General features: G+C 39.1%; 1 protein-coding gene across 4 annotated transcripts in view; it reads right to left on the bottom strand.

Annotated features, from left to right (window-relative positions):
- PTK2 (protein tyrosine kinase 2) overlaps positions 1-26652 on the bottom strand; it is a 183092-nt gene that overhangs the window by 48448 nt on the left and 107992 nt on the right. For 2 of the 4 annotated variants that reach the window (XM_065753630.1, XM_065753628.1), the window contains 8 exons: positions 23687-23827; positions 22927-23004; positions 21872-21979; positions 17234-17351; positions 11786-11816; positions 9705-9757; positions 2553-2636; positions 1355-1372 (listed from right to left, as the gene is read on the bottom strand). In XM_065753630.1, coding sequence (XP_065609702.1) covers positions 1355-1372; positions 2553-2636; positions 9705-9757; positions 11786-11816; positions 17234-17351; positions 21872-21979; positions 22927-23004; positions 23687-23827 — 631 coding nt within the window. The remainder of the gene's footprint in view (positions 1-1354; positions 1373-2552; positions 2637-9704; positions 9758-11785; positions 11817-17233; positions 17352-21871; positions 21980-22926; positions 23005-23686; positions 23828-26652) is intronic. The other 2 variants (XM_065753629.1, XM_065753633.1) reach the window with 1 other exon arrangement.

The following is a 26652-nucleotide window of genomic DNA, read 5'->3' as shown; positions in this document are numbered from 1 at the left end:
TCAATCAAGGCATAAACAGTGACTGTCTCAGAGTGCTCTGTACAAGAGGTAACCAACCTCCACAACCCATGGTCAGAGCCACATAGGAGACTGTGCTCAAGTCAGCTAAGACTGAGACTATGTCTGCTTAGAGATAGTCCAGAATCCATGCAGAGCCAAGCAACGCCCAGCTGGGCAAGGCTCTGCAGGTTTCCTTATGGAGAAGGTGTGATGTAGTGTTCTCCAGAGCAAAACTCTCACAGCAATGCAGGGATCCCAGGAGTTCTGTTGTCAAGACCCTTGGTATGTCTGGATGAAGTGGAGAATTAAAAATTGGGCTTGTTACTTTTTGAAAAGGGCCCTGAACATTTTTACCTGGCCTATCCAAAGAACTGAATAGGTTACTTGGACATACAGTGCTGCTGGTACAGGTGAGTAAGCCAATTGTTTGAACTCCAACAAATCCGAATGTGATAATTAAATTTCAGAAGAAACACTATACTGCATTACCTCCATACGAGCTCATCCCTTATTTTAAAATGCTCTTTGAAACTTCTTTTTTCGTGGTATTTTTCCATTTAACAGAGCCCATAATTTTTAGAAGATAAACACCAATAAGAATCTATCTGTAGGTATCTGAAAAACGATTTCAGATATTTCAGATATAACAAATTTACAACTGAAAAAATGCCCTTCAAGTTGTTAAGAAGTGGAATAAAATACAGGTAGTGTTATCTTAATTTATATCTGAAAGAGAGAGAGAAGGTGTGCAATTATATTCCCCTCTCATAGTTTATTCAGAGGAAAGCCACAAAACATTATTTCTTTTTATTGTCTTCCTTTGTCAACTAAAAGAATGTAAGAAGCAGTACCTCCTATGCAAGACACATACACCACCAGCAGTATCAAACAGTTTTTTTCCAACCTCAGATGAAATTCTGTAAGTAGCAGTAGCAGCAGTGGACTATCAATGACTTTAAAACATCTCCTTAACACACTCATTTCCCATGCTGTATTGCAGCCACTGAACACTGGCCAAACCAAGCATGTGACATAATCATTTAAATCAAACTGAATGGACACTCTTGAAAACCTACGAGCTTTCTTTGCATCATGCCAGAACTCCCATTGCAAACACATGCAATACCACATCCCTGCATGTTTGAAACAGAACTCCCTTTTTCAATTCCAGTTTAGCAGAAAGCATTGGTTGTACAGCCTGTTATGTACAATATTTACTGGCTGATGTACAAGACAGACTCCTTTTTGATAGTAAAATGTGTATAAAATTGATTACTGAAATATGCATTAACTGCTATATGGATGTAAGAATCGCATATTGCACGTTAGTAACACAGACTAGAAAACGTATTACCGTCCCCACTAATTTCATCTGCAGATCCAGGTGGCATGCAAGGAGAGAGAAAAACAGGGGGAGAGAGAAGGGACAGAGAAAGGGAGGGGAAAATATACTATTAAATTCATGAGTAATCCAAAAGTATTCAGATTGCAGTTATCTTATATACCTGACTCAAGAGAAACCAGAAAAGTAGCAGAAACCAGAATTTAAGGCTTCTCACCTAAAACCCAAGGGACAAAGATATGCTCTGAGAAGCTTGTATGATGAAACAGGGTTAAAGACTTTCAAACGCAACATTACAAAAAAATTAAGCATGGGAGTGGAACTAGTTCTTTTAATGCATACAGAAATACCAAATCCTGTGTTATTTAATCCTTTGCTACTGAACAGATCTCCTACAGCCAGATGGGTCCTTTCGATTTGGCTTTGCATATACACTTGTGATTTTTGATAACTAGAGCTGGGTTTGACTATTTCAAAAGGAAACACACTCCTGTGCTATCACAAAAACACAAGCAAGAAATGGAACAATCTAAGCATTAATTATACACAGCATACTAGTTATACTGAGCAACTCTACAGGAAAGCTGTTCAATAAGCACCACAGCCTGCGTTTCTGTAACGGCCCCATTGCACACCAATAACTGCAGCACAAGCTGATGCATTTTAGACATTACTTATAAAAAAAATGCACGTTAATACTGTCAAAGTAATGCACCTGTTACTCCAATTCTTCTCACCCCTAACAAAGCCAAACTGGTCCAGACCAAATGCCGAACCAGTATGAAGCTGCAAGCATCACTGTATTCAATATTTAATTAAAGGCGATCCCAGTTGATGCTTACTGTTGCTGTTCTACTTCATTCGTGAGCATGCTGTACCAGGGGTCCAAGAATGAAGTCAAAATACATTAACAAAAAAAACCCCAGGAGTACACTAGGCCAGAACAGATATACAAATTAAAACACCAGTGCTTGTAATTGCAGTATATGATGCTTAAAACAAAACGCCTCATCAAAATGCAGACCAGCAGGTTTAAGACACTGAATGAATATCCAATTCGATAGGAGTGAAGGGGTAGCAGAAATTTAATGAGATTATTCTTGGAACTCTGTTTACCTGAGCCTGAAGTAGTGAAAAAAGAAACAGTAACTGAGTTAGTACTTCAGTTTTTGGGTTAATGAGGCAGCCTATACAAAGAGCAGTGCAGTACCCTTAGGTGGCGGCTCATGGGAACAGAAGACGAAAGGGAGAAAGCGTCTAGCTTTCTTTACTTTATGCTGACAGTGATTGACTCCTTTACAAAGAGGCAAGAAAAGGAAAGAGAAAAAGAAATTATTTAGAAATAAAAGAAAAAGAGACTGGAGAGAACATTTACAGTCAATGAACATAAAAGCAAGGGTTTCCATTACAGTTCTGTATACACAAAACAGATGTACAAATGTATTTGAAACACTAAAGCACAATTACTTCTCTTCAAATTCTTTCCTACATCAGTAAGTTACTCTCATTTCACTTTCAAAAAGTGAGACTAGAATCTGCTAAGAAGCTGCCTATGGCCAACTATCTACACCCATTCACAATGCAGAGATACCATCCATCCCAGAAGCACAACCTGCTTTTCTAAGTTCCCCACCTAGGCTTGACTAAAACAAGCTATGGTAAAATTCTAAGTGATGTGGCAGACTTAAATAAATGATATTGACTTTTTGGACCCTGAGAGAAGAACTTAATATCAAGGATTTCACATATCACATAGAACAAGGAAAAAGCACCGTTTCTCTATTCCACTGAAACACAGGACACGTGGGTATGATTTATTATTGTACCCAAAACAAAAATGTATCACTTTAAAAACTGCTAGGGTGATTCATCAATTGTGAAAATTTACGCACCATTGAAAGTGGCAGAACATCAATCAATGTTAAAAGCTGACAGAGCTGCAAAGAGAGGGCAAACTTCCAGTATTTATGTGAATTAACCCATTAATGGAATCATAGGGATCTGCTTTCCTCACATCACAAGGCTGAGGTAAGATCTGTAACAAAGCTTTAGACACAGTGCAAACACAAAGAAGTCCTACAGCTATTCTTAGAGACTTCTGAAAAGATACTGAAATAAGAATAAAGGAATACAATACACTGTAGTGAAACAGAAGAACAGGTGTAGTGTGACTGGAAGCAACGCAAGCTATCTGAAAAGAAAGAGATGCTTCAACTCTTGACCTGCCTGCTCAGGCCAGAAAGCTAATTCAAGCCTGAAATGCTGCAGTGCTGTTACTCTTATCCTGACACATGGGAAGCAGAAGCAGGCTGAAACCTGACTCACCCTCTTCAAAGGAAGCATCCATCAAAATGAAATGGCATTTTAATTCATCACATCCTGATGACTGACGACACTCAGACCAAAGTGTCTTCTGCATTTCAAGCGTTGTGTTTGTGACTCATGTTTAGTTTGTGCCACTACTCTGCTGGATTAAATGAATGCTTTGCCTTAAAATTATAGCAACTTCAGGCTACAGCAGTTCCTCTTGGTAGAGTCAATTCCAAGCTCAAAAAAGAACGTGCAACTCTTTGTCAGAAAGCACCTGCTTGAAATTAATTCTACTTTGATTGATTTACACTATTCCACACTGACTTCCAGCCAGAGATCTGCTGACTTTACCTAAATGCCCTCAAAGCTCAGAAATGCTGCTGAAAACAGAACTCATAGGACTCCTTTTACTTTGTCTAGTTCCTCTCCCAAATACTGAACACTCATAAAGCTACTGTGTACCAGCAGTCCATACTGCGTTGTATTCTACAAGGGAAGCTATGATGCTAGAGGGCAGCTCTCTGGTATGAACAGATAACGGAAGGCCGGAAAAGCTAATATCCCTTTCTATTTTAGTCATATATTCCCAAGCCAGTTTTAGGGAAAAAAAAAAAAAGAAAAAAAAAAAATCTTTGGAAGGAATAAATCCATTTGTTTCCAAGCTTTGAAATACAGTGGGTAGTATGCAGCTGAAATATTTACAGAAATATTTACAGAATGTATTTGTCAAAGAAAACGTGCTTATACATCATCAACAACAATGAAGTAAAAATGCATGGAACATTTCTTCAGCCTTACTACAGAAGTGTCTGCTTACAATAAAAGAACGGATGGCAAAGGAGGAGAGCAGGAGAGAGAAGAACTTTAAGCAGTGATAGAGACTGATGAAATCAATCCAGGCATTGACAGAGAGATCATATGGTCATCACAGTTCATTCTGGTCTTGCTGTGCATGAAAAGAAGCATTTTAGTGGCTTTAAAATCCAGAGAGATAACACCTGTGTAGTCAACTGCAATGAGAAGCCTTACTCTGTTATTTATCATTAGGGTATTTTAAAAGACATTATTAATAATCAGAGTAGCTGAGTGAGTTACACAAGTACCTTCTTTTTGGAGACTAATGACATGCTAAGTGTTTCTAAGAGTAGCCTGCCAAAAAAACAACCACCAAATCTTGGACTCAAATGCTTTTCAGTTCTGTGACCATGAAGCAGAGCTATAGCTGTACAGGCTCAATATTCCTCTAATTACTTGATAATTAGATTGTGTAACTGCACAATTTATGCTAACAGTGCCAGTTTTCAGCAAAATGAGCTGTCAAATAGGACAACTGAGTGCAGACAGAAGTTGTAAGCATTCAAGGCAAAGATTTTTATATCTTAATAAACAGCATACACTTCTCAACACTGACTTTTTGAAGAGACTCAATAAAGTGAGCATGCGGAGAAAAAAAACTGTGCAAAAACATTTTTTTCCCCTACCAACTCATTCAAAAGGAACTAGGAAACATAAGTCCTGGACAAGAAACTCTTTCAGAAATGAGCACACTGCAGACCTTCATTTTTAGTACAGGGAATTCTGAGACAGCATGCGTGCTTTGCAAATAGAAGTGATTCAACAAAATCATAATATTTGTCTTTCCATCCTTGCTCACAGCACTGTGTGATTAGCCCTCGCCATTAACAGATCCTCTGGTCACCCAGTATGCTGCCACTGTCTTTATTAAGAACACTTGTAATTGCCATAATAGTGAAATCAAGTGAATATACTTGTGTTTTTTTCTGCTTTGTTGTCCTTTGACAGTTGGCTCCAGTGACATTTCATATTGCTCTAGGTGACCAACTGGAGTCTGTCTCCTCACTGAACTGTACCATACTCTGTGTCTATGCCTGTTTCCTTCCAAAGAGTACTTTCCATTTGAATTTAAATTTCAGCCAATTGAAATGACTAAGGTAACAACTACTTTAAACTCAGTATCTCATGAAAAGACCCTCAGAGAAGAGCTATGTTCTCTCTGTCGTTTCACTGCCACTGCCATAATCAGGAGTGAACCACAGTATGTGATTTAAGTGGGACAATATTTATACTAGAAGTCTGTGATCTTAAGGCAGAAACAGGAAGCTAGCAAAGAAGTCTCTTTTTCAGGATGCTAAAATCCTACAAATTCTACTAAAAGACCCAGTTTCTCCTACACAGGGCATGAACAGCACAATTATTAGACACTTATGCCGTGGTATAACCTACAGCTACTCCTTTCAACTTTAGTTTGAAAGGAAAAAGCTCTTTGTGCCAACAGCAGCCATGTCAACTATGGAACAGGACATGACAAACAAATCTCTCAGTTACCTACTTCCCTACTAAGGGGGTCTGGCCTGCAATCTGTTACTTAGATGGCTTAAAAAGCAGCTTGCTTGCTTTAACATCTGTCTTATTTTCAGTTGGGATGGAATTGTTTCCTTCAGAGTGCCTGGTATAACGATGTTATGTTTTGGTTCTACAAGAAAAACAATGCAGATAACACACCTATGTTTATAGTTGCTGCTAAGCAGTGCTGTAACAGAGCCAAGGCCACTCCCAGTGAAGGACCCAAGGAGCTGGGAGGGATCAGAATTAGGATAGCTGACTTAAACTGTTTAAAACTGACTTAAACTTATTCCATACCATACAACATCACATAGAAGGAGTTCTAAAGGGGGCAGGAGTTCATCTCTTGCTCTCTTCTGCTGTTCTGGGTGCTACCTGGACACAGGCTGGGGAGTGGTGAACAACTGCTTGTGCATCACTTGTTGTATACATTTATATATATGTATATGTCCTAATTATATCCTTCTCCTTTTCTCTATCTTGGTAAATAGTTTTTACCTCAGCCTTTCTACTTTGTTTTTTCTGATTCTGTCCCCCATCCCACTGGGAAGGGAGGGAGAGAGTGAACAACTGTGCAGTGTTCTTATTATATAATTTTATACATAATGCTTATTATAATATGCAATTCACAGGGTAAAATATTATTTTTGGAAATACGTGCATCAGGAAATACACTCATCTCACCTTACTAAGGCTAATGGTTGCTATTTCAAAACTAACTGCTGGCCAAAATAAGTTTCTGTAGACCAGAGTAGGGCATTTTAATAAGATGCCTCCAAGCAAAACAGCAGGAAAACTAGTCAGTAACATCACATTAAAATGCCACGTTCCTCCTTACAAATTAGATGAACTATTTGCACGCAGCAAATAATTCAGCCCTACTGTTTCCCGAGTGTGCACTCTTGGCCAAGCAGAAGGAACTCTTCTTTAATGCAAAAGACAGAACTGGAGGGAGATACAAGCTGGAACCAGCCAACTATCAGCTACAACTCTACTCAATTCTGTTGAGTCAGTAATATTAACAAAAACATCACATGTATACCAAAGAAACCCAAACTGCAACTCGTATTTAGCTGGGCTTTTAACTGATATGTAAAGACACAAAGAAATGTAAAATCTGAGGTATAAAATTACTACTATGTTTAAAAAACTACTTGCCTGCACACAATAAAAGACAATGACTGTTGTAAGAAGCATTAAATTTAAAGAGGTAAGACAAAGAAAAGCAGAACAGAGAAAGCCACAGTGAAACCTGGTTCAGTGACACACAGCCATTAGGGAACGTTTCTCTGCTCCCAGGTCCAGCAATTTGCTGCTTGAGATTCCTGGAATCAACTTTGCCCTTTACTGGTTTGAAAAGGTCTTTATTTAAAGCTGGAGTTTTTAGAAAAAATATTTAGAAACCTTCAATCTTTGTATGCCTTGGAAGATTGAAAGGCTTGGAAAGAACAAGTTTTCATTTCACTAGACCAGAAACATTTCAAGGTGGATTAATACATAATTCAAACAGCAGAACAAGACGTCTTTCATTAACAAGCTCGTTTTCAAGCCTACAAAGCTTCAGACAAATACATGCACTTTTCGACCACCAAACCATGTTCCATCCTGGCTTTCAGCTATTGCTTGCCTGTGGATAGTCAAAATTTCACTCTGAAATTTCCCCTCAGAAGTAAGGGGATAAATACTAAAACTATGTCTGACTGCTGGATTTTCCTGCAAAACGACTTGTTTATGATTTTTGCTGTTTAGTGTTAATGTTGGGAGAGGTCTAAATAAAGAACAGCAATCTCACTGCAACAAAGAGCAGAGTTAATTTATTATTTAAACCGTTGAAGGCATGAATGATACTACAGCTGTCAGCAAGTTACAAAGGATCGTCTTATTGGAAGTCCTTAGCTTTAAGGCATTTAAATGTCACCAGAGAAAAGCTCTTATTCTCCAAACCAAGATAGCATCATCCACAGCTGGCTTTGCACTGGATGCTGTCAGCTGTCAGACTCTGCTGACCTGTAACTCTCGGGTTAGCTGAACACAATGTACATCTGTTGCCTCTGTTGTTCCTATGATGTATCAGTTACGTGTGACAACAGGAAGGGACTTCATCACATCTACATGAAGCACTACCTCATTTATAACAAGTTGATTCCTTAGGGTATATCAAAATTCCCCAGGAGAAATAGCTATCAGCTTTATCTCTGTGGTTTCAATTCAAGATCCTGACATCCATGGCAGACTTTTTATACACTTCAAGTAATTTGTGGGCAAAACCAAACCAAAAAAGAAACAATAAAAACAGGATTTCAGTCTTCTCTGTGACCCTCTTAAGAAGAACAAACCCTCGGGACTGCATAATAAATGCACTAGTTTTAATCATTCCAGTACTACGCCAGTGCTTCCAATGGTTTGTAACGTTGTATAGGACATAAGCACAAAGATTTCATTGTGGAAAGATATAAAACCTTACTACAAAAGAAAAATACACTGCTTTCTATTTTGATACTAGAAAGAAAGAGAAGGGCATTTGCTGGTGTTAATTGACTGCTTCTGTCATTACAAGACAGCTTTGTGCTTTACAGCTTCTTTGATGTCCACCTCCTGCATTTTGCTAGATACTACACTCTAACCCTGGCTCAGCAGCAAAGCTCCCATTCGCCTCTGTCACCTGTATGATGCCCTACACAGCACAGGCATGTGGTATCACCTACATTAACATCAAACCACTACTTGAAAAGTGTTGAGAAGAATGAAGAGACAGAACATGCTTCACGCTCATCCTCAGAGCCCTAACACCTTGCTTGGAGAAGGAACAAGAGCTGCTGTTTGACTCCGAGAGGTAATGTTAACTGATCAAGATCTGTTATACCTCTGCAGCTTGATATATATTTTAATTCCAGATCCTCTCACCTATTTTCTTGCACAAGATCTACATAAGGACTTTTTATGCCTGTGGGGAATCTTAAACATCTTTAGAAAAGTTAAGTGTGGGGATGGGAACATGTAAAGCAGGAAATGAATCAAACACCTACGTATCATTTCTCCCCTTTCTCTATACATTATGTATAAGTATTTAGAAATGCTAAATCCTACTGCGGTATTGAATCAATCCCTCAAAAGGATTTGTTGAGAGCCTGTAAAATAAAAATGTAGTCTCTGGAGTATGAGAACTTAAAAAACACAGAAACAGAAATTTCAGAAGACTATAAGCTATAGAAACAACACATGCTACATTAAATGCTCATCCTTCAATTAGCTTGTGGTTTTAAACAGCAAAAATTTAAGTGCTTTGATCTAAACAGCAGCTACAACAAATTAGCTATTAAGTTTCCTCTTTCAGAAGCGATGATTAATATTTAATGGCTTATTTTCACTTTTCAAAGCTTATAATTAACACATCCTCACATAATTTAAGAGGCAGATAGTTTTGGTAATAAGTAGTGTGGCCTAAGTGGAAATACTGACAGTCAGCCTTGCTTTCAAGTATACTGCCTCTGCTTCCCTGCACACATGTGGCTGCTCAGAAGGATAGCTGGAAAAGTTACTCTTTATGAACTCTGCTGCAAAGCAAGCACAGCTATGGTGTTGGGAAAACCAACAGCCAAGGAGCAAGAAGTGAGCTGACTGTGAGCAAAGATCTGTCTAAACAACTGCTAGCTGTAAAAATAAACTCACATTTTCTTCAGAGCCTTACCTGATACAGAGACTGTGTGTGACCTTACTCCTTGCTTCTCATTGTTGGCCAGCCTGTAAAACAGAGGTTTGAATCGCTGAATGCTGTACATTCTTCACGGTCACACACACTGTGAATTCATCCTAACAGGGCACCTACTGTAATTAGCAGGGCCAATCCATTTTCCACAGTGACAGATTTTGAGGGGGAGAGAAGTCAGAAAGGAATCTACCACTTCAAACCCAGCTGGGGGAGTGAGAGTGGAGAGAATGCGTTAAAAGCAACTCCACAACAACAGAATGAAGAGAAACAAGAGAAATACAACTCCTAAAAAAGTTTTAAAATTAAGCAGTGCTTGTCTAAACACTGTTGCCGTGGACACTTTGATGGTCGTTCAACTTTCTGCATTAAATACTGGAAATCAAAATTATGAGTTTTTGTCTGTAAGCTGATTTATCCTACATGGCAATGTTAAATTTTAAATTTGTTTATCAAGTAAACGAAGAAAAACAATTACAATTACACCTTTTTAGCTATAAAAGTTGATTACTAACAAATTCCAACAAATTCTTCCAGTAACTTATTTCATGCACATGTGCATATATAAGCACAGTTTTAATGTTATGAGGGAAGAAGAGTACAGCACTTTAAGCTTTCAGAAATCTGAAATGCCATCCACCAAAGGCAAATCTTTCCAGATGGTGCTGGCTAGTATTTTAACACGCTTGACAAAAGACCATTCCCCTGCTGTCAGCTGAAGAGCATATGTGGTTCTCTTGTTTAAAAAGACTCAAGCACACAGCACCAGTTTTGGTACACTGTCCCAGAAATGAAGAAATTCCTCCTTCAAATCTTACTTTATCCTAGGAATCCCTATAAACAGAAAAAAAAGCAGTAACAAAACGATGAAAATTCTGTAAGTGGAAAATCATTCTGTGTTGGTTTTACTTGTTCAAGTAAAAGTTCTTATCTGCTATTTGAGAACATGCCAATCCTACTGCTTCCAGCCTTGACTTTCACTTGCTTTTCCTCCCTGCATTTTATCTCTTCCCCTTCTGCACTGAGAGCAAGCTATCACCTGGCTAGCAAGGGCTGCAGCAGGACTTGTGGAGGGAGAGCAAGCAACAGCACCCAAGTGGTCATTTTCTTGCTGAAGCAGAATAGTTCACATTCTGTACTTCGTTCAGTAGTTTAAAAAGTAGTAACAAAAATGGTAGGCTCCCTCTAGGAGCTTAAGGAAGAAAGAGAATGAGGTGACTGGATCAAAGTTCCTGTTCCCCAAAGGAAAAAGGAAGATGACACAATAAACTGCTAAATTCCTTAACAGCCTTTCAACCATTATCTCTTGCTACTGGATACTGCTTGATGAGGCCCAAGGAAAAACGAAGAATTATTAGGTGCAGATACCTTGGATAGAGTATCACCATTAAATCACACAGAGAAAAAGAAACGAGATCTACTTGCAAGACACAGATTTGGATTTTCCATAAAATCATTATTGGATATGAATTTTGATACATAACAATATTAAAAAAAATTACAAATTTTTTGCTCTATGAACACTACACCCTTTATTACACTTGAACCTAGAGATTCCAACTCTGAGTGACCCCATTATGGAAATACAATTTGAAAAAAAGTGACATAAAAGATTTACCCACTGAAGAGAATTTCTGCGTAAATATATGCATAAATAGTAAAGCAGACAAATAGGAGAACAAACACTATAGACTGACCTACCGAGAGGCTGAAGTGACAATACAAAGACTTATGCATTGTTCCTATAGATAAGTTTACTCATGGACTCAAAATAAATAGCCTCGCTCCCAGTCAAACTTCTTCAAAACACCTTACTTTCATTACTGTCAAATATAATCAATGCACTATGCATTTTCTTCCCCCAAATTTTAATTTGTGGTATCTTTATAGTTAAATGCTGCTGTCACTCATTTATGCCCCATGGTTCCAAGTGTCTGCCTGCTATCTGTCCTAGAATCCAAAAGCAACAGTAAGAATTAAGCATATATAAAAAGTGCAGAATGTAACTTAAAACTATTTTTCAAAACATCTACATGTATATAAAAAGGAAGTATTACACTCACTTTGGTATTGATGGTAAAGCTCTTTCACCTTCTGTGTAAAAAAGAAGAAAACAGAATTAAAATTTTATTACCTTCCAAATGACCTCTCTCAATGTCCAATATGTACAAGGCTGAAATAATAATCATCACAACCTCCCAGGGAAATTGCATTGACTCAAAAGACCATTCAACACTCATATCAACAGCAGCACATCAACACAACTTCCAACTAGCCAAGTATACATTTTGTATTTTGCACTTTGTATTTTGCAGTCTTATCTGAATAATATTGTATACAGGATATGAGAGTATTTTTTATTCACAATAAAGAACTCTTGATAAATCACCTGCAAAAGGCGTGACAGAAATGTCATCTCTCTACTGATATATACTTCTCTCATTTCTTAGTCGAGCTAAGCGTATATACAGTACTCACATAAATACAGTACATAAATATATATATGAATATACTACATACACACATAAAAAAACTGATATCAACTAGAATTCCATACTAATATAAATCATTAATGTATGTAGTTTCACACTTGGTTGAAATTATACAACAGTAATGACCAGAAGCCAGAGATGAAGTTGCCATCTTATAAACTGTCTTCAAATCCTCTGCCAATCTTTCTTTGATAACATCCCTGTGCACAAAAGCTTGGATGTAAACAATGAGACATTTTGTCTCATCTCTCTTTCATGAGACACTTCATGAGATGTATGGAGAAGGAGGATGGGGGAAGTTACTAATCCTTTAGTAGAGCACCGGCAATTTTAAAGAGATTGAAGTATGCAGGGAAGGAGAGAAAGAGGGTAACTAAAACAAGCACCTTCCTCCAAATCACTGCAGCACTGATATAAGTGACCTGAGAGAAAATGGAAGAGATGTGCTTTTAGAAAATGATGATGCAGACTTTTTACACAGCACCATGCAAGTTCTAGTTTGTCTTGATCCTGTGTTTAAGTTTCTGAAAACAGGATATGCTCTTCCTCTGCCCATTGCACTGGCCTAAATGTACACGCATATTTTCCAGGGAGTAACCAAAAATGCCCCATCTCTTCCCTGCTCTTGTGTGGACTTGGGCTGCATGTGTTCCTCCCTCCCTAAAAAACAAGTGCATATCCCCCATAACCAGCTACAAAGTTAGTGAGTTCAGAGATTGGAGCAAAAAGAGTCAGGCTCAATTTAAATTAAAGATGCAGAAGGGCAGGAGGGTCCACGATAAAGTGCAGAAAGGAAAAGAGAGCTGCACCTCAGGGTCAGATGGGGTTGTTGAGAAGGAAGATACAATAAAGAAGGGAAATAAAGAGCTGTGATTTTTGGAGATGGTATAGTAGCTTGGCAAAGTATCTGAGCAAGCACCTTGGAACCAGAGGGTGGAAGAAGGACAGCAAGGTTATACAAGAAGCATGAGGCAGGACAAGACAAGAAAGTATTGTAAAATGTAAAGAGGAAATGATAACCTCTGGAAAAGGAAGAAGAGTCAAAGATTCATAAAGGTACTGTGCAGTGACAAGTACAAGAGCAGGAGCTTGAAGGTGGCACCATAAGGATTGGAGATAAAAGAGTTATCCAAAAAACAGAGCCTAGGATGGGCATGAGAGGCATCCACACTGAATGGAACCAGACAAATGACATCACACTTGTAGAACAGGCGTAAGAGTCCTGCCCAGCACTGTGCACTCCTCTCTAAGGTTAGGAATAAGATTCAGAAGCTTAAGTGTTATCTCTATCAACTGATACTTCCATCAGCTGTCAGTCTAGGACAGCATCCTGTGCCCAGCCCGCATCAAGTTACGATGTTGCTGGTTACTCCAACCCCCTTCCTACATTTGGCAGTGCTGCTGGTGAATCAGGTGTTACTGATATGACAGACCTGCAGTATATTGTTTTTAAAGGCTTAGGAAATGATACAAACACAGACCCTCTGTGTTCAAAGAACTGTATTGAATTGCAAAGTCAGCTTAATCATTTGATATTTTTAACTCAAGTTAACTGGAGTACAATTAACAAATTGCTACTCAAACTTTCTACCCTTGATATTGAAAAGGTAGTTCACTTGCATATTAATTACATGCTATTCACGAGTTTCTTCTAAAGACAGAATTTTTAATTTCCTCTTTTGTGTCTGTGGAACATATCAGTATCATATTCAAGGACTTGAGAAACAATGTGTAACACAGCAGGACCTGAATGCTTTGTTCAGAGAACTCAGCTGCAGATAAGATTGTTCCTCTCTCCTGTAAAGAGACTCCAACCCCTCAAAAAAGTGGGAAATAGAATACAGGCAACAACTGGTAGTGTGAGCTGAAGTAATTTGCTACATATCAAAAAGGATCTGTAGATATAAAATCTAACTTTCCAGGGCAATATTACATTTCTTGAAACATATCTCCCACTCTGCTTTTGCAACTCCCAACTTCACTTATTGAACAGTATCCCCCTGGTGTGAAAAATAATGCAAGAATCGTATCTTAGCATCTCTTTCACAACAAAATCTTGATTCCACTTGGCAAGAAACCCATTTAGGAATTTTATGATAAGAAGAATGTGAATAGAGGTGGTATTACATAGCTAACAAGTAATAACATGTAGGGATACAGGATTGATCGGAGATTAACAAGCAATTCATAAGACTCTGGAGTTTGTGATTTAATTAGCAGTCTGTTAGCAAAGTTATGTTCTCACGACTACTTGCCATTCAGAAAGCTGTTGCATTTTCAACTTCAGCCACAGAAAGCAGGGACATTAAAAAGCAAAGTACAGCAGACAACAGGAAGAACCAGTAGCTCTAAAATGGGCAAGCCATAAGTGATAGACTAACTGCTCTAAACACAGAAAATAATTCTGGTGATGCCAGAATGAGGAACTCCGATGGAATAGGAGAAAGGCAGTGTGCATGTAATGTCAGCTGCTGTAGTACTGCAGTCAGCTGTGGAGACCCCACCGTGTTACGGACCTGTTGGAGCAGACAGGTCTAGAAGAGGGCCATGAGATCAGAGAGATGGGCTATCTTTATTACGGAGACAGGCTGAGAGAGTTGGGGTTGTTCAGCCTGGAAAAGAGAAGGCTCCAAGGAAGATTTTCTAGTGGCCCTACAGTATCTGAAGTGAGTCTACAGGAAAGGCATAAAGGGACTCTTTATCACAGAGTATAGTGATAAGACAAGGTGTAATGGCTTTAAACTAAAAGAAGGAAGATTGAGATGAGATATAAGGAAGAAGTTCTTTTCTGTGAGCGTGATGAAGCGCTGGAACAGGCTGCACAGAGAAGCTGTGGATGTCCCATCCACAGATGTGTTCAAGATCAAGCTGGATGTTCTTTGGCCAAAGTGAACTAGTGGAGGTGCCCCTGCCCATGGCAGGGGGTTAGAACTGGATGATCTTTAAGGTCCCTCCCAACCCAGAGCTTTATATGATTCTGCAAAGGTTAAAGAAGATATGTCCAGTGCAATACAGGTGTAGACAACTGTAAATGACTATGAACTGGGGCAAGGAAATGATGAGAAGGGAGGGAATAGAGACTCTAAGACAAGTTAAATGAAGGCTTGTTTCCAGATTGGTTAAAAAAAAAAAGAGGTAGCACACATGGTTTCTGGGTAACTAAACCCCCACTATTTCCGATCATTTTTCTTGTCCTTTGCCTGCAGAAAACATGACTGATTTTATTCTCATTAGCAGCAGAGTAATGCTCTGAGTAGAGATCTGGCCCCTTACCCTCCTGGTTGATGTGGGAGGAGAGGCAGACAGTGAGGCAGTCCTGGGGAGAAGGAAGAAGAATGCAGAGCTGTTCATGACCAACACCTGATTGATGTATGCAAGACAAAGCTCTGACCAGCCACAGGGAACAACGTTCCTATTTTGGCTGCTGGAGATGATTCCCAAGTAGACAGTCAGATATTGATTCTATGATAATTGCAATAAAGCAGAAACTAAATGGACAGTATTTCTGAAACACCACCAACACAAATGTGACAAGAATTGGACACCGTCTATTGTGGTCAATGCTGACAAACTGCCAGTCCACTGGTGGTACTGGAAGAAAAGTTTTGAGAGCGAATAATGAAGATTCTAAGAAACCCCAAATCACGACTCTTCAGAAAAAGTAAGAAAAGGTGAGTATTTCTCAGATAAAAACAGGCATAAAAGGTGATCTCTCAGAGGTAAAAAATAAACGAAATAAGCAATGCTAACTTCTGTCCTGGGAGAAAGATAAACTGCCATAATTACTGGCGCTAGCTTATCCTTTTAGTGTTCAGTTTTGGTGCCAATGGTTCATCATCACTGAATTGCTTGCAGTGGTAGCTAGAAGGGTGGAATTTGTGTTGAAAAAGAGTTTGTATGGAGACAAAGTTACATGACTAATGCAAATTCCAACAAAGCTACCAGTTAGTTGCACACTTTTTCAGAAGAAACAAATGCATGAATTTAAGAATAACTGTAATAATAATCCTGAAGTGTTATTAAAATGTCCAGCACCCTAAAATCACAATTCATCATTACTAAACTATCAAGGTTTTGCTTTTTTTTTATTCCTGTTTTTTTTTTTTTTTTTGGTTTGACAACAGAAGATTACAGGCAAACTTCAGAGCCATACACAGGCCAGATGCTAAACATGGAATTTTGAAAGACATGAACTATGTCAATAACACAACTCAATTTAACAACCAAACCAAGTAGAGATCAGGGAAAAACAGTGGCACTAAAAAGCAAAAATGTGGCTATAAAAAAAACTTAAGTTCAGACTGCAGTGCTTCTAAAATGGCTTTATGTATATTCTTGTGAGAAAAACAGGGAAGGGAATAGTTTATTGTTTTAGAAATCAGAAATGTTGGGTGAATTTCTGTAAGCAAGGGTAGGTACAAAAGGACAGAAGTTCCCATTTTAAGGGGCTTTGAGTGGATATATAATTAAAATTAGCTGAAATTAGAAAAAAATAACTGTAATGCAATTAAATTATCTCTCTGCATCTAGCTGTAGCTGTAACCCTGACCTCACTGCTTCCAGCTTGCAGTCTGCTATAAAAAACAACTACCCATCAACTGTATAAAATCCATGCTTTGCTTTAGTTCTTTTTTTCATGAGAAAGGCTCACGGGAATTCTCTCAAAGTTTACATAATAAAGAGAGAGATTTTGATTACCTGGGAATACAATTTTCAAACATTTTCCAACTTTATAACTAGTCTTACCTGAATACATTCTAAGCAACATCTCCTGAATGTGCACATGAATACTGGGGTATCATTTAAAGATAACAAGTCCCTGTTAAGAGTGTCTTTTACTTTCAATGGATTGATACTGACAGTCAGTGTTTAACTTAGCAAAAACACATCCTTTCCTTCTTGTAATGCAACAGTCTCCAAGTGGTGATTTTGAACCTACCTTGCATCTTCTGTTCAAGTGCAATACAATCTTTCAGTAGAACAGAGCACAGTCAACACCAGAATGAAACACCTTCTTACCTTTCTGTGGCCTGATAATAAAAGATTGCGTGGCTCCATTCACCAGCCGGCAATATCCATCTATCAGGTCAGCCATGTTCTCTGCAATGGTTAAGGATGGTGCTGTCACTGTCAGAGGCTGAAGAAGGAAAAAAATAAGGCACCAAACAAAGAGGTATTATTGTAGTTGCAAACACTGAGCAGAACAGCTGTGTCATTGCATCAGAACTTTACATACACTCACAAACAGCAAACAGAAAAATGTGAGTGAGCAAAGAATTACCAGATTCTTGTTTTATTTTATGTGTAGCACAGCTGATTTATTAACCTTCCACCCAACAGTAAGATTGATAAGGGTCTACTAAGTGGCTTGCTAGGCAATCTTTCAATCCATCACTGCTTATCATCATGACTTTAAGACCATAATCATGACAATTCTGTAGCAACTGTTTATTCCACAGAATAAGATATCTTAGGGCATACTCAGCAACAACCACACAGTCAGTGTGCTATTAACACTGCTTCAAGTGAAACCAGGGGACAGGGAGGAGTGCTGTGCAGTGCTGACTCCAGTGATGGACAATAGCTGTATGCGTTCTGACACACCAGCTAAACATAGACCCGCGAACACTGGGAAAAATACAGACTTGCTTTCCATTTTGGTAAAGGAATTTGAGAATAGGTTTCAAGATTACAAAAAAAAAAAATCAATTTTTGTGACTCCGTTTTCAGACAGTGTAAATACATGACCTGCAAATTTTCAAATGCAGTGCACACAGCTGCAATCAGATACTCAACACTGAAGCGATCGTGTCCCTTCAGCAGATCTTCCTAAGCCCTAACTTACTAGAGAAAAATATCCTTTGCTTTACAACCACACCTTATTCATATCATCACTCCTATAATAGTATGCACATCTGTGAATAACTGTCAAGGATGAAGTACAACAGGATTAAGTATGATCAAAAATCTCTCATGAACCCCTTGAGACCTCACTGAGAATTGCAATCACTTCCACTGAACTGATCGAATAATCACTGATGTATTAATTTCACACAAACCAGGTCAAACACCTGGCTCATTTTATGTCTTTGATCTCTTTTTTTCTAAACGTTTAAACAACAATATCAACAATTTAAATGTTTTGTCACTTATATATTAACTACACTGTATCATCTACGAGGGCTGCTCCAAAAGTAATGCCTCCTGTTGTACAATGCTGGTTCGTGATGTCTGACGCAGATGTTGGGTATTGCAGCAGAGGCTGAATCTTCCCACCAATACTCCATTGTATTTGCTGCAGTGTGATAGATGGCAGCAGAGGGGCAGTCTGACTAAATAGCACCTGACACTGGAAGCGTGCAAGAAGCAAAGGTGCATCACTGAATTCCTTCGTGTGAAATAAACATCACCCACTGATATTCACTGACACTTGTGAACATTTACAGGGACCAAATAGTGGATGTGAGCACAGAGAGGCATTGCCTGGTGGGTTTCAGCAGCGACAGACTGTGAAACACCTCTGTTGGTGCAGATTTCTACAAGTTCATAAGTTCATAAGTTCATAAGGTTGGAAAGGACCTATAAGATCATCTAGTCCAACCATCCTCCTATCACTATCTCTACCCAACTACTAAATTAAATCCTTTAGCACCTCATCTAAACGCTTCTTGAACAGCGCTAGGGATGGTGCCTCAACCACCTCCCTAGGCAGGCCATTCCAGTGCCTGACCACTCTTTCAGAAAAGAAATGCTTCCTCAGGTCTAATCTAAATCTTCCCCGGCACAACTTGTGGCCATTCCCTCTCGTCCTGTCATTATTTATCAGGGAGAAGAGGCCCACCCCCTCCTCACCACAACCCCCCGTCAGGAAGTGGTAAATGCAGGCTCCTGTTCATTGCTGGTGAAAATGCATAGCTTACAGTGATGGTTGTGTTGACAAAGTGTACTCTGTAGCTGAGAATTTGCACTAACAAATAGTGTTCTTGTGCTCTTTGCATCAGTTGTAGTTCCCATGAAAATAAACAGGTGGCACTACTTTCAGAGCAAAGTATGTATATGCGGCCCAAGACAACAACTCTTCACTCAAAGTGGCCAGTCAAGTCAAAATGTTGGACACTCATGCCTAAGATGTTATCTTCTTTCCCTACCCTTTTGCAGCAATTCATTCTTCACCCTAAGACATAACCCCAATTTCAAAATAAACTGAAATTTAGAAGAAACAAAAGAGAAGTGGAAGAGGTGAGGCATACAGGAAAAATATTAATAACGATGTACTGGAATAATTGAACGGTTTGGGTTGGAAGGGACCTTTAAAATCATCTAGTTCTAAACCCCCTTGCTATAGGCAGGGACACCTCACTCTAGACCAGGTTGCTCACAGCTCCATTCAGCCTGGCCTTGAATGCTTCCAGGGAGGGGGCATTCACAACAAAATCACAGAATTGTAGGGGTTGGAAGGGACCTCTAGAAATCATCCAGTCCAACCCCACTGCCAAATCAGCTCCCTAGCCCAGGCTGCACAGGTAGGCATCCAGGTGGGTCTTAAAATCTCCAGAGAAGGAGTCTCTGGGCAGCCTGTGCCAGTGCTCCATCACTGCACTGTGAAGAAGTTCTTACACGCACTTGTACAGAACTTCTTTGCTTCAGTTTGTGGCCATTTCCCCTTGTCCTATCACCACACACAACTGAAGAGTCTGGCCTTGTCCCTTTGCCTCTCGTACCTTAGATATTTATAGACATGGATCAGATGCCCCCTGAGTCTTCTTTTCTCAAGGTCTAGCAGACCCAGGTCTCTCAGCCTTCCCTTATAGTGAACTTTATAATCTTTGTAGCTCTCCGCTGAACTCTTTCAAGGAGATCCCTGTCTAATTTGTACTGGGGAGCCCAGAACTGGACACAGTACTCCAGGTGAGGCCAGGGCAGAGAGTAAAGCAGGAAGGTCACTTCCCTTGACCTGCTGGTCATGCTCCTTTTAATGTACCCCAGGATCCCACTGGCCTTCTTGGCCACCAGGGCACAGTGCTGGCTCATATCCAGCCTGTCATCCACCAGGACACCCAGGTCCTTCTCCTCAGAGCTCCTCTCAAGCAGGTCATCCCACAACTGGTACTGCTGCATGCAGTTATTCCTCCCTAGGTGCAAGACTCTACACTCTCTCTTGTTAAACCTCATCTGGTTCCTTTCTGCCCAGCTCTCCAGCCTGTCCAGGTCTCGCTGAATGGCAGCACAGCCATCTGGTGTGTCAGTCATTACTCCCTGCTTTGTATCATCAGCAAATCTGCTAAGAGTGGACTCTATCCTCTCATCAAGGTCACTGATGAAGATACCGAACAAGATCAGACCCAGCACTGACCCCTGAGGAACACTGCTATGTACAGGCCTCCAACCGGACTCTGCGCTGCTGATCACAACCCTCTGAGCTCTGCCAGTCAGCCAGATCTCAACCCATCTCACCTTCCATTCATCTATTCCACACTTCCTCAGCTTTGTTATAATGATGCTAGGGGAGACAGTATAAAATGCCTTGCTGAAATCAAGGCAGACTACATCTACTGCTCTCCCCATATTCACCCAGCCAGAAATGATATCACAAAGGCTACTACGTTGGTTGAGCACAACCTCCTCCTGGTGAAGTCAGGCTGACTATTCTTGATTACCTTCTCCTCTTCCAATTGCCACGAGATGGCATCCAGAACAAGCTGTTGCATCACCTTTCCAGGGACAGAGTTGAGGCTGACTGGCCTGCAGTTTCCTCCATGCTCCTTCTTGCCCTTTCTCAAGACTGGAGTGACGGTGACTATCCCTCCAGTCTTCAGTCACCTTTCCCATTCTCCAAGACTTCTCAAAGACGATAGAGCACAACCTCACTGAGCAACCTGTTTCAGTGTCTCACCATCCTTGCAGTAAAGAATTTCCTCCTGATATCTAGTCTAAATCTCCCCTCTTACAGTTTAAAACCGTTTTTTGCTGTTATATGCCCTTCTAAAAATAAAATATTCATCCTCTTCACAAATTTGCCGACTTGCCCTCAAAACTTCTCTATCACAATCAGTGATTTGATTTCACTTCCAACTCTTCTTCCATGTAGCATGAGGGAAACAGATTTTGCTTCTTTCATATTTTACCTTTTCATAAAAGGGAATTTGCTCAGTTTCCTCTTCAGTACACAGCACCATACACATATGTACGCTACCATTAAGATGTGCCTAAGAACTAGTATTTTCAAATAAAACCTAAAGCATGCAATTACTTTTAAGAGTATAACTAATGCTCCCAATTAATTACCCTGACTCCTTAAAGTACAAGAAAAATCAAACAACGATACAGAGTACCTGAGATACAAAAATTAAAAAGTAAAGCAATGGCTGTAGCTACAGGAGGAGAAAGAGAGTTTAACAATAACTGAAATCCTTGCACACACATGTAGTAGTTAGGCTGCCCTCAGTTAAACTTGCATATGGAAACATGAGGTATACTTTTAGGACAATACATCTGTCAATTAGGCTGACAGAAGAAAAAATAACAGAACAATGCTAAAAGTCCAGACATGAGCACAACATTCAAAGAGAGTATTGTAATTAAGAGTATACAAATTTAACTTTTTTACTGAAGGAATACCAAAGAAATTGAGTTTATTATAAGTGTCAAATATCATACCTCAGGTGCACCAGCTATCTTCAGTTGCAACATCCCTTTTCTGTCCTTGTCTTCACTGTTTGAATACTGAATAGTTTGTACTTGATTAAAATCTGCAAGGTGAGTTGGCTGCAGGAAGACAATGGACAAATATCATAATTAAAGCAAAATAGTTTGGTTTTACTCCTGAAGCATATGTCAGTTTTGACCTCTGAATGATGCTTTTGAAAGTCTGTCTCTCTTTCTATAAACATAGGGATTTTCAAATTTGTTATTTCGTATTTACATATGAAATCAAGTACCAAGTCTGTCTCCAGAGGTCACTGTTGAGTAACTCTATGCAGATGCTAAAGAAACGCAGATATAACTTCTTGGAGGTCAAAACTGAAAACTGAAACAGATACCCACACAGTATCTGCACTGAGAGTATGGTTATGTATATCAGACTGTTGTGAAGGACACATTTTAAGCTGGTTACAGAATTCTGCTCTCTAAATATTGTCACTACTTTTGAACAATTTTAACAGAAGTTGGACATATGCTCAACTTGTATAATGACTGTAAAGGTCACATACATTTTCCTGGAGGACATGCCCAAACTAGCTTCCTTACATCATAATGCAAACAATGGTCAACATCATGCAATAAAAAAACTGTTAAGAGCACAAATTAAAACAAATGAGCCAATAATGATGTCACAAACACTAAATATTTATTAACCAAGTTTCTTATTTAGACATTCTCTCTAGGAAAGGGGGAATAATTCAGAATAATCCGTACTTTTCTTGTTAAAGTCACCATTAATACTTCAAACTTTACATGAGCACTTCAGCAGGTACAGAAGATAACAAATGGAGTGGCTAAGGCTGACACCGTCTCTCTACTTAACCCAACTGTTTCTTTTCCATCCCAAATTATGAGTTAACATCTGAAGAACAGCTACATGTGTTGAATTTCCCAACTCAAAGTTTAACTTGAACGTCAGATTTGTCATTCACCTTTGTGTGAAGTTCAAGTCACAACAAGTCACAGTTGTTAAGTGAGTAACAGGAAGAAGAAAACAGAAACAGACTTACATTTGCACCCTTGTCTGTAAGGTAGCTGATTCCTTCTTCTGGGCCAATTGCCAGCTCCACTGAAATAATCCAGCTTGACTTCAAATTGAAGAAGAAAAGTAAGTCAAAGGTTCAGTATGTTTGAAGGATCACTATCCTTGACAGTTATCAACACAGTTTTCAGTAATTCACCTCTGAAATTTCTAACACTCCTCAAACGTGGTAAGATATTAAAAAGAAGTAATGCTGTAAGAAGTAAAACTTCTGATGACAGGCTATCTGGAGATCTGTTCCAATCAGTATGAGTTTCTATTTTTTTCTATATGTTCTATTTTATGTCATAAACTACGTACTTCCTGCATTTCCTCTTCTCGTGGTCACTGATGTTCATATTCTAATTTCTATACAAGTATCTCTTTTCCCAAAGGTTGCAGACTTAAAAGCCTTTATCAAACTTTATTTGAAACTGGTGGAGATTTAAAGGCATTGGAGAAGAACTTACAAACATAAGAGGCTGAGAAGACTCATTACCTCAGGAAATCAGGTTAACAACTGTTCAGCTACCACAAGTGAAACACCAATAATATTTAATACAATTCTTATCAGACTGATAAATGTTGCTTTTTAACAGTGAACTGAGAAAATTACAAAAAAAAAAAAGAATATTATTTATCTATGCACTCTTCTTTACACCAACAGGTAAACAAGCAATTAACTGTAGAACTAAGAAAACTAATTTAACTTGTAATGACAACACATATTTTGGCACTTCTCTACTTACACCAAGAGCACACTTGAAGCATTCCTTGTCAAATCTGTACACTGGAGAGAGGATCTCAAAGAATTTCAAAATACTTTCTTCTCTATTAAGGTTGGCAAATTGTCGAAATGTTTGTTGGATTAATTTTCTTAGTGTTTTGGCCTGTATATGGAAATGTTTAAATTAGTTTACATCTCATCAGTGACTGTGCATTTTAGAAGGTTCAGTAACTTAGTATTATCTTTATCAATAAGACTCAGAAAATCCTCAAGAGTAAAAGTGATGTTTCAAAATATAACTAGGAGTTCTGTATTTAAAATTCCTGGGAATAAAATTATTTCTGCTATCAAGAGCTAATAATGCTTTAATTAAATTATAACATAAGACAACACATTAACCTTTGCAGGAACTCTTTTTTCTATATTCTGCACTTCTCCCAACACCTTAACTGTTTACCAATAGAAAAGCACTGCCATCAGGACCTGCACCTTCCTACCATTTCTTTAATTTAAATGATTGATCTCTTATTTGCCAATCACAGAATGGCTTAGAAGGGACCTTAAAGGTTATCAGGCTTCAATGTCCCCTGGAGCTGACAACCACTAAATAGGGCAATAAATCACATTGCCCAGAGCTCCATCCAACCAACCTCAGCCATAGCTTTACCTTCATCTCTGTATGCAAGCATCTCACACTATCCATAACATGCTGGATTCTTAATGTCTCATAAGATACACCGTAAGTTTGAGATTTATATATATATACATTTTAAATGCAAAGTAAAATATTTTAACTACATTGTGTATCACTGTGTTAACTATTTTCACAGCAGAAATAACCACTTTGAAAGAGCAATATAAATCCACCTTTCAACAGACACAGAATCTGTGACAATCAGAGGGAGCAAGACATCTGCTTTCATATCCCTCATAAAGCACACAGAAGATCCAAGCAGGCTTTCAAGCAACTGCATTTTTAAAAATTGGCTATCTAAACTGAGACTTACAAAAAGCAAAATATTTACCTAGGGAAGGCTGCCACTGATACCATAATAAAAGCAGAATTTGAAATGGAATCTCCTTAATGTGTCCCAAAACAGAACAAGAAATGAAGAACACCAAATCAAAACATCCTGACTCTAGGCACCAGAATTCACCCAGACACCGCCACAAAAGGCCAGCAGCTCCTCTCATCCTAAGGATGCTGTTTAAGTAGTGTAGAGCTAAGTGACTCAGTTTCATCACTGCTCACATCACATAGTGCAAAACATCAAAAACAAACACAACTACTGTTTTTTTTCCTGGCCGAAGCTTGGACTGTGTCACTGTCAAAAATGACTGAATGAGATGTTTTTAAAAAAATTACCTTCTGTAATATGTATTTCTAATCTGTCTTCCAACTAAAAAGAATATAAAAGGTAAAACTATGTTTATTTTTGCAATAGGTCATGGTTAAGATGGGAGTTACTACTGTTCCTTTACCAAAATCTAACTGTCCTGTTGTAACAGCATTGAAGCTCTTCATTCTTTTGTGTTGCCTAAAATGGCTCCAGGCACTACAGAAGTATAAACTTCCTTTTAATGTTAGCACTTTCAGTTAGATTAGGCACTCATTCATATAACACCATGAAAGAACATTCAGAACTCTATAAATAGCCATATTTTTTTCAAAACTAGCACTAAGAAAAAAGTGTAATAGCAACAATCAAACGGTGTTGCATATTCCCCTACAAAACAATGATCAGTTTTGGAATGACACATATGTGGGCTGAGAAAATTCTCATCTCAACACATAAGCTTTATGTTATGAAATGAATGAAGAAATCTGCCGTTTTGTCGTAACTTCAAATTAATTTGTCAGTTTAGCAGTGCCTTCTACCAGCTACCAGTCAGGATATCTCCATACTGCACCAACAGTTGTTAGCACTCCGGCATACTGAACCCTTCTGTGTCTCAATATCCTTCCTATGTTGGGGAATCAAAGAATCACAGAATCATAAAATGGCTTGGGTTGGAAGGAACCCCAAAGATCATCAAGTCCCAACCTCCCCCCTCCCGCACCGCAGGCAGGGCCACCAACCTCCAGATCTGCTACTAGACCAGGGCTCCATCCAACCTAGTCTTGAACACCTCCAAGGATGGGGCACCCACAGCCTCTCTGGGCAGCCTGTGCCAGCACCTCACCATTCTGTGAAGAACTTCCCCCTGACATCTAATATGATCTAAGCCTTCCCTCCTTGAGCTTAAAACCATTCCCAAACGTGGAAGTTATCTACCTTTCGTACAGAGAATCACAGAATGGCCTGGATTGATCATCTAGTTTCAACCCCCTGCCATGAGCAGAGTTGCCAACCACTACACCAAACAGCCCAGAGCCGCATCCAGCCTTGCTTTGAATGTCTTCACAGATGGGGCATCCACAACCTCTCCAGGCAACCCATTCCAGTGTGTCACACTACTCTGGGTGAAAGATTTCTTCCTGATATGTATCCTAAATCTCCCTGTCTTATGTTAAAAGCACTCCCCCCTTGGTCCAATCACTTTCAACCCACATAAACAGTCATTCCCCCTCCTGTTATACACTCCCTTCAGAAAACTGAAGGTAACTTAAGATCTCAGCCTTACCTGGACACCTGGCTTACCTGACACACGAGGAGCAAGGTACTAAACTAAGTAAAGAAATTTGCTATGTTGAAGTTGCCCCAAGTAATTTGACCACACAGTTGCTGAAAGATACCGTTTTCTGCCTGCTACCTGCTTTCCTGGACTATGCAACATCAGCTTGACTTTATGCATAAAGGGATACATTTTTTTAATCGACTTTTAAGTCGATGAAGACCACCTACTATTTGCATATAATCTTGACCGTAACTTCAGGTTGAAAACAGTTAGAGAAAACATCTTAATCCATTAGATTTTTACCAGAAATATCTGCAAATGACTTTAGAGAGAAATATATCTAAAATCTATTACAATATTTCTTAAGAA

This window comes from Cyrtonyx montezumae, unplaced genomic scaffold, assembly GCF_038088225.1.
Source record: "Cyrtonyx montezumae isolate F1298 unplaced genomic scaffold, pur_monq_1.0 scaffold_8, whole genome shotgun sequence".
Taxonomy (NCBI): domain Eukaryota; kingdom Metazoa; phylum Chordata; class Aves; order Galliformes; family Odontophoridae; genus Cyrtonyx; species Cyrtonyx montezumae.
Note: the sequence above shows the minus strand (reverse complement) of the source record. Positions and strands in the feature narration are given on the sequence as shown.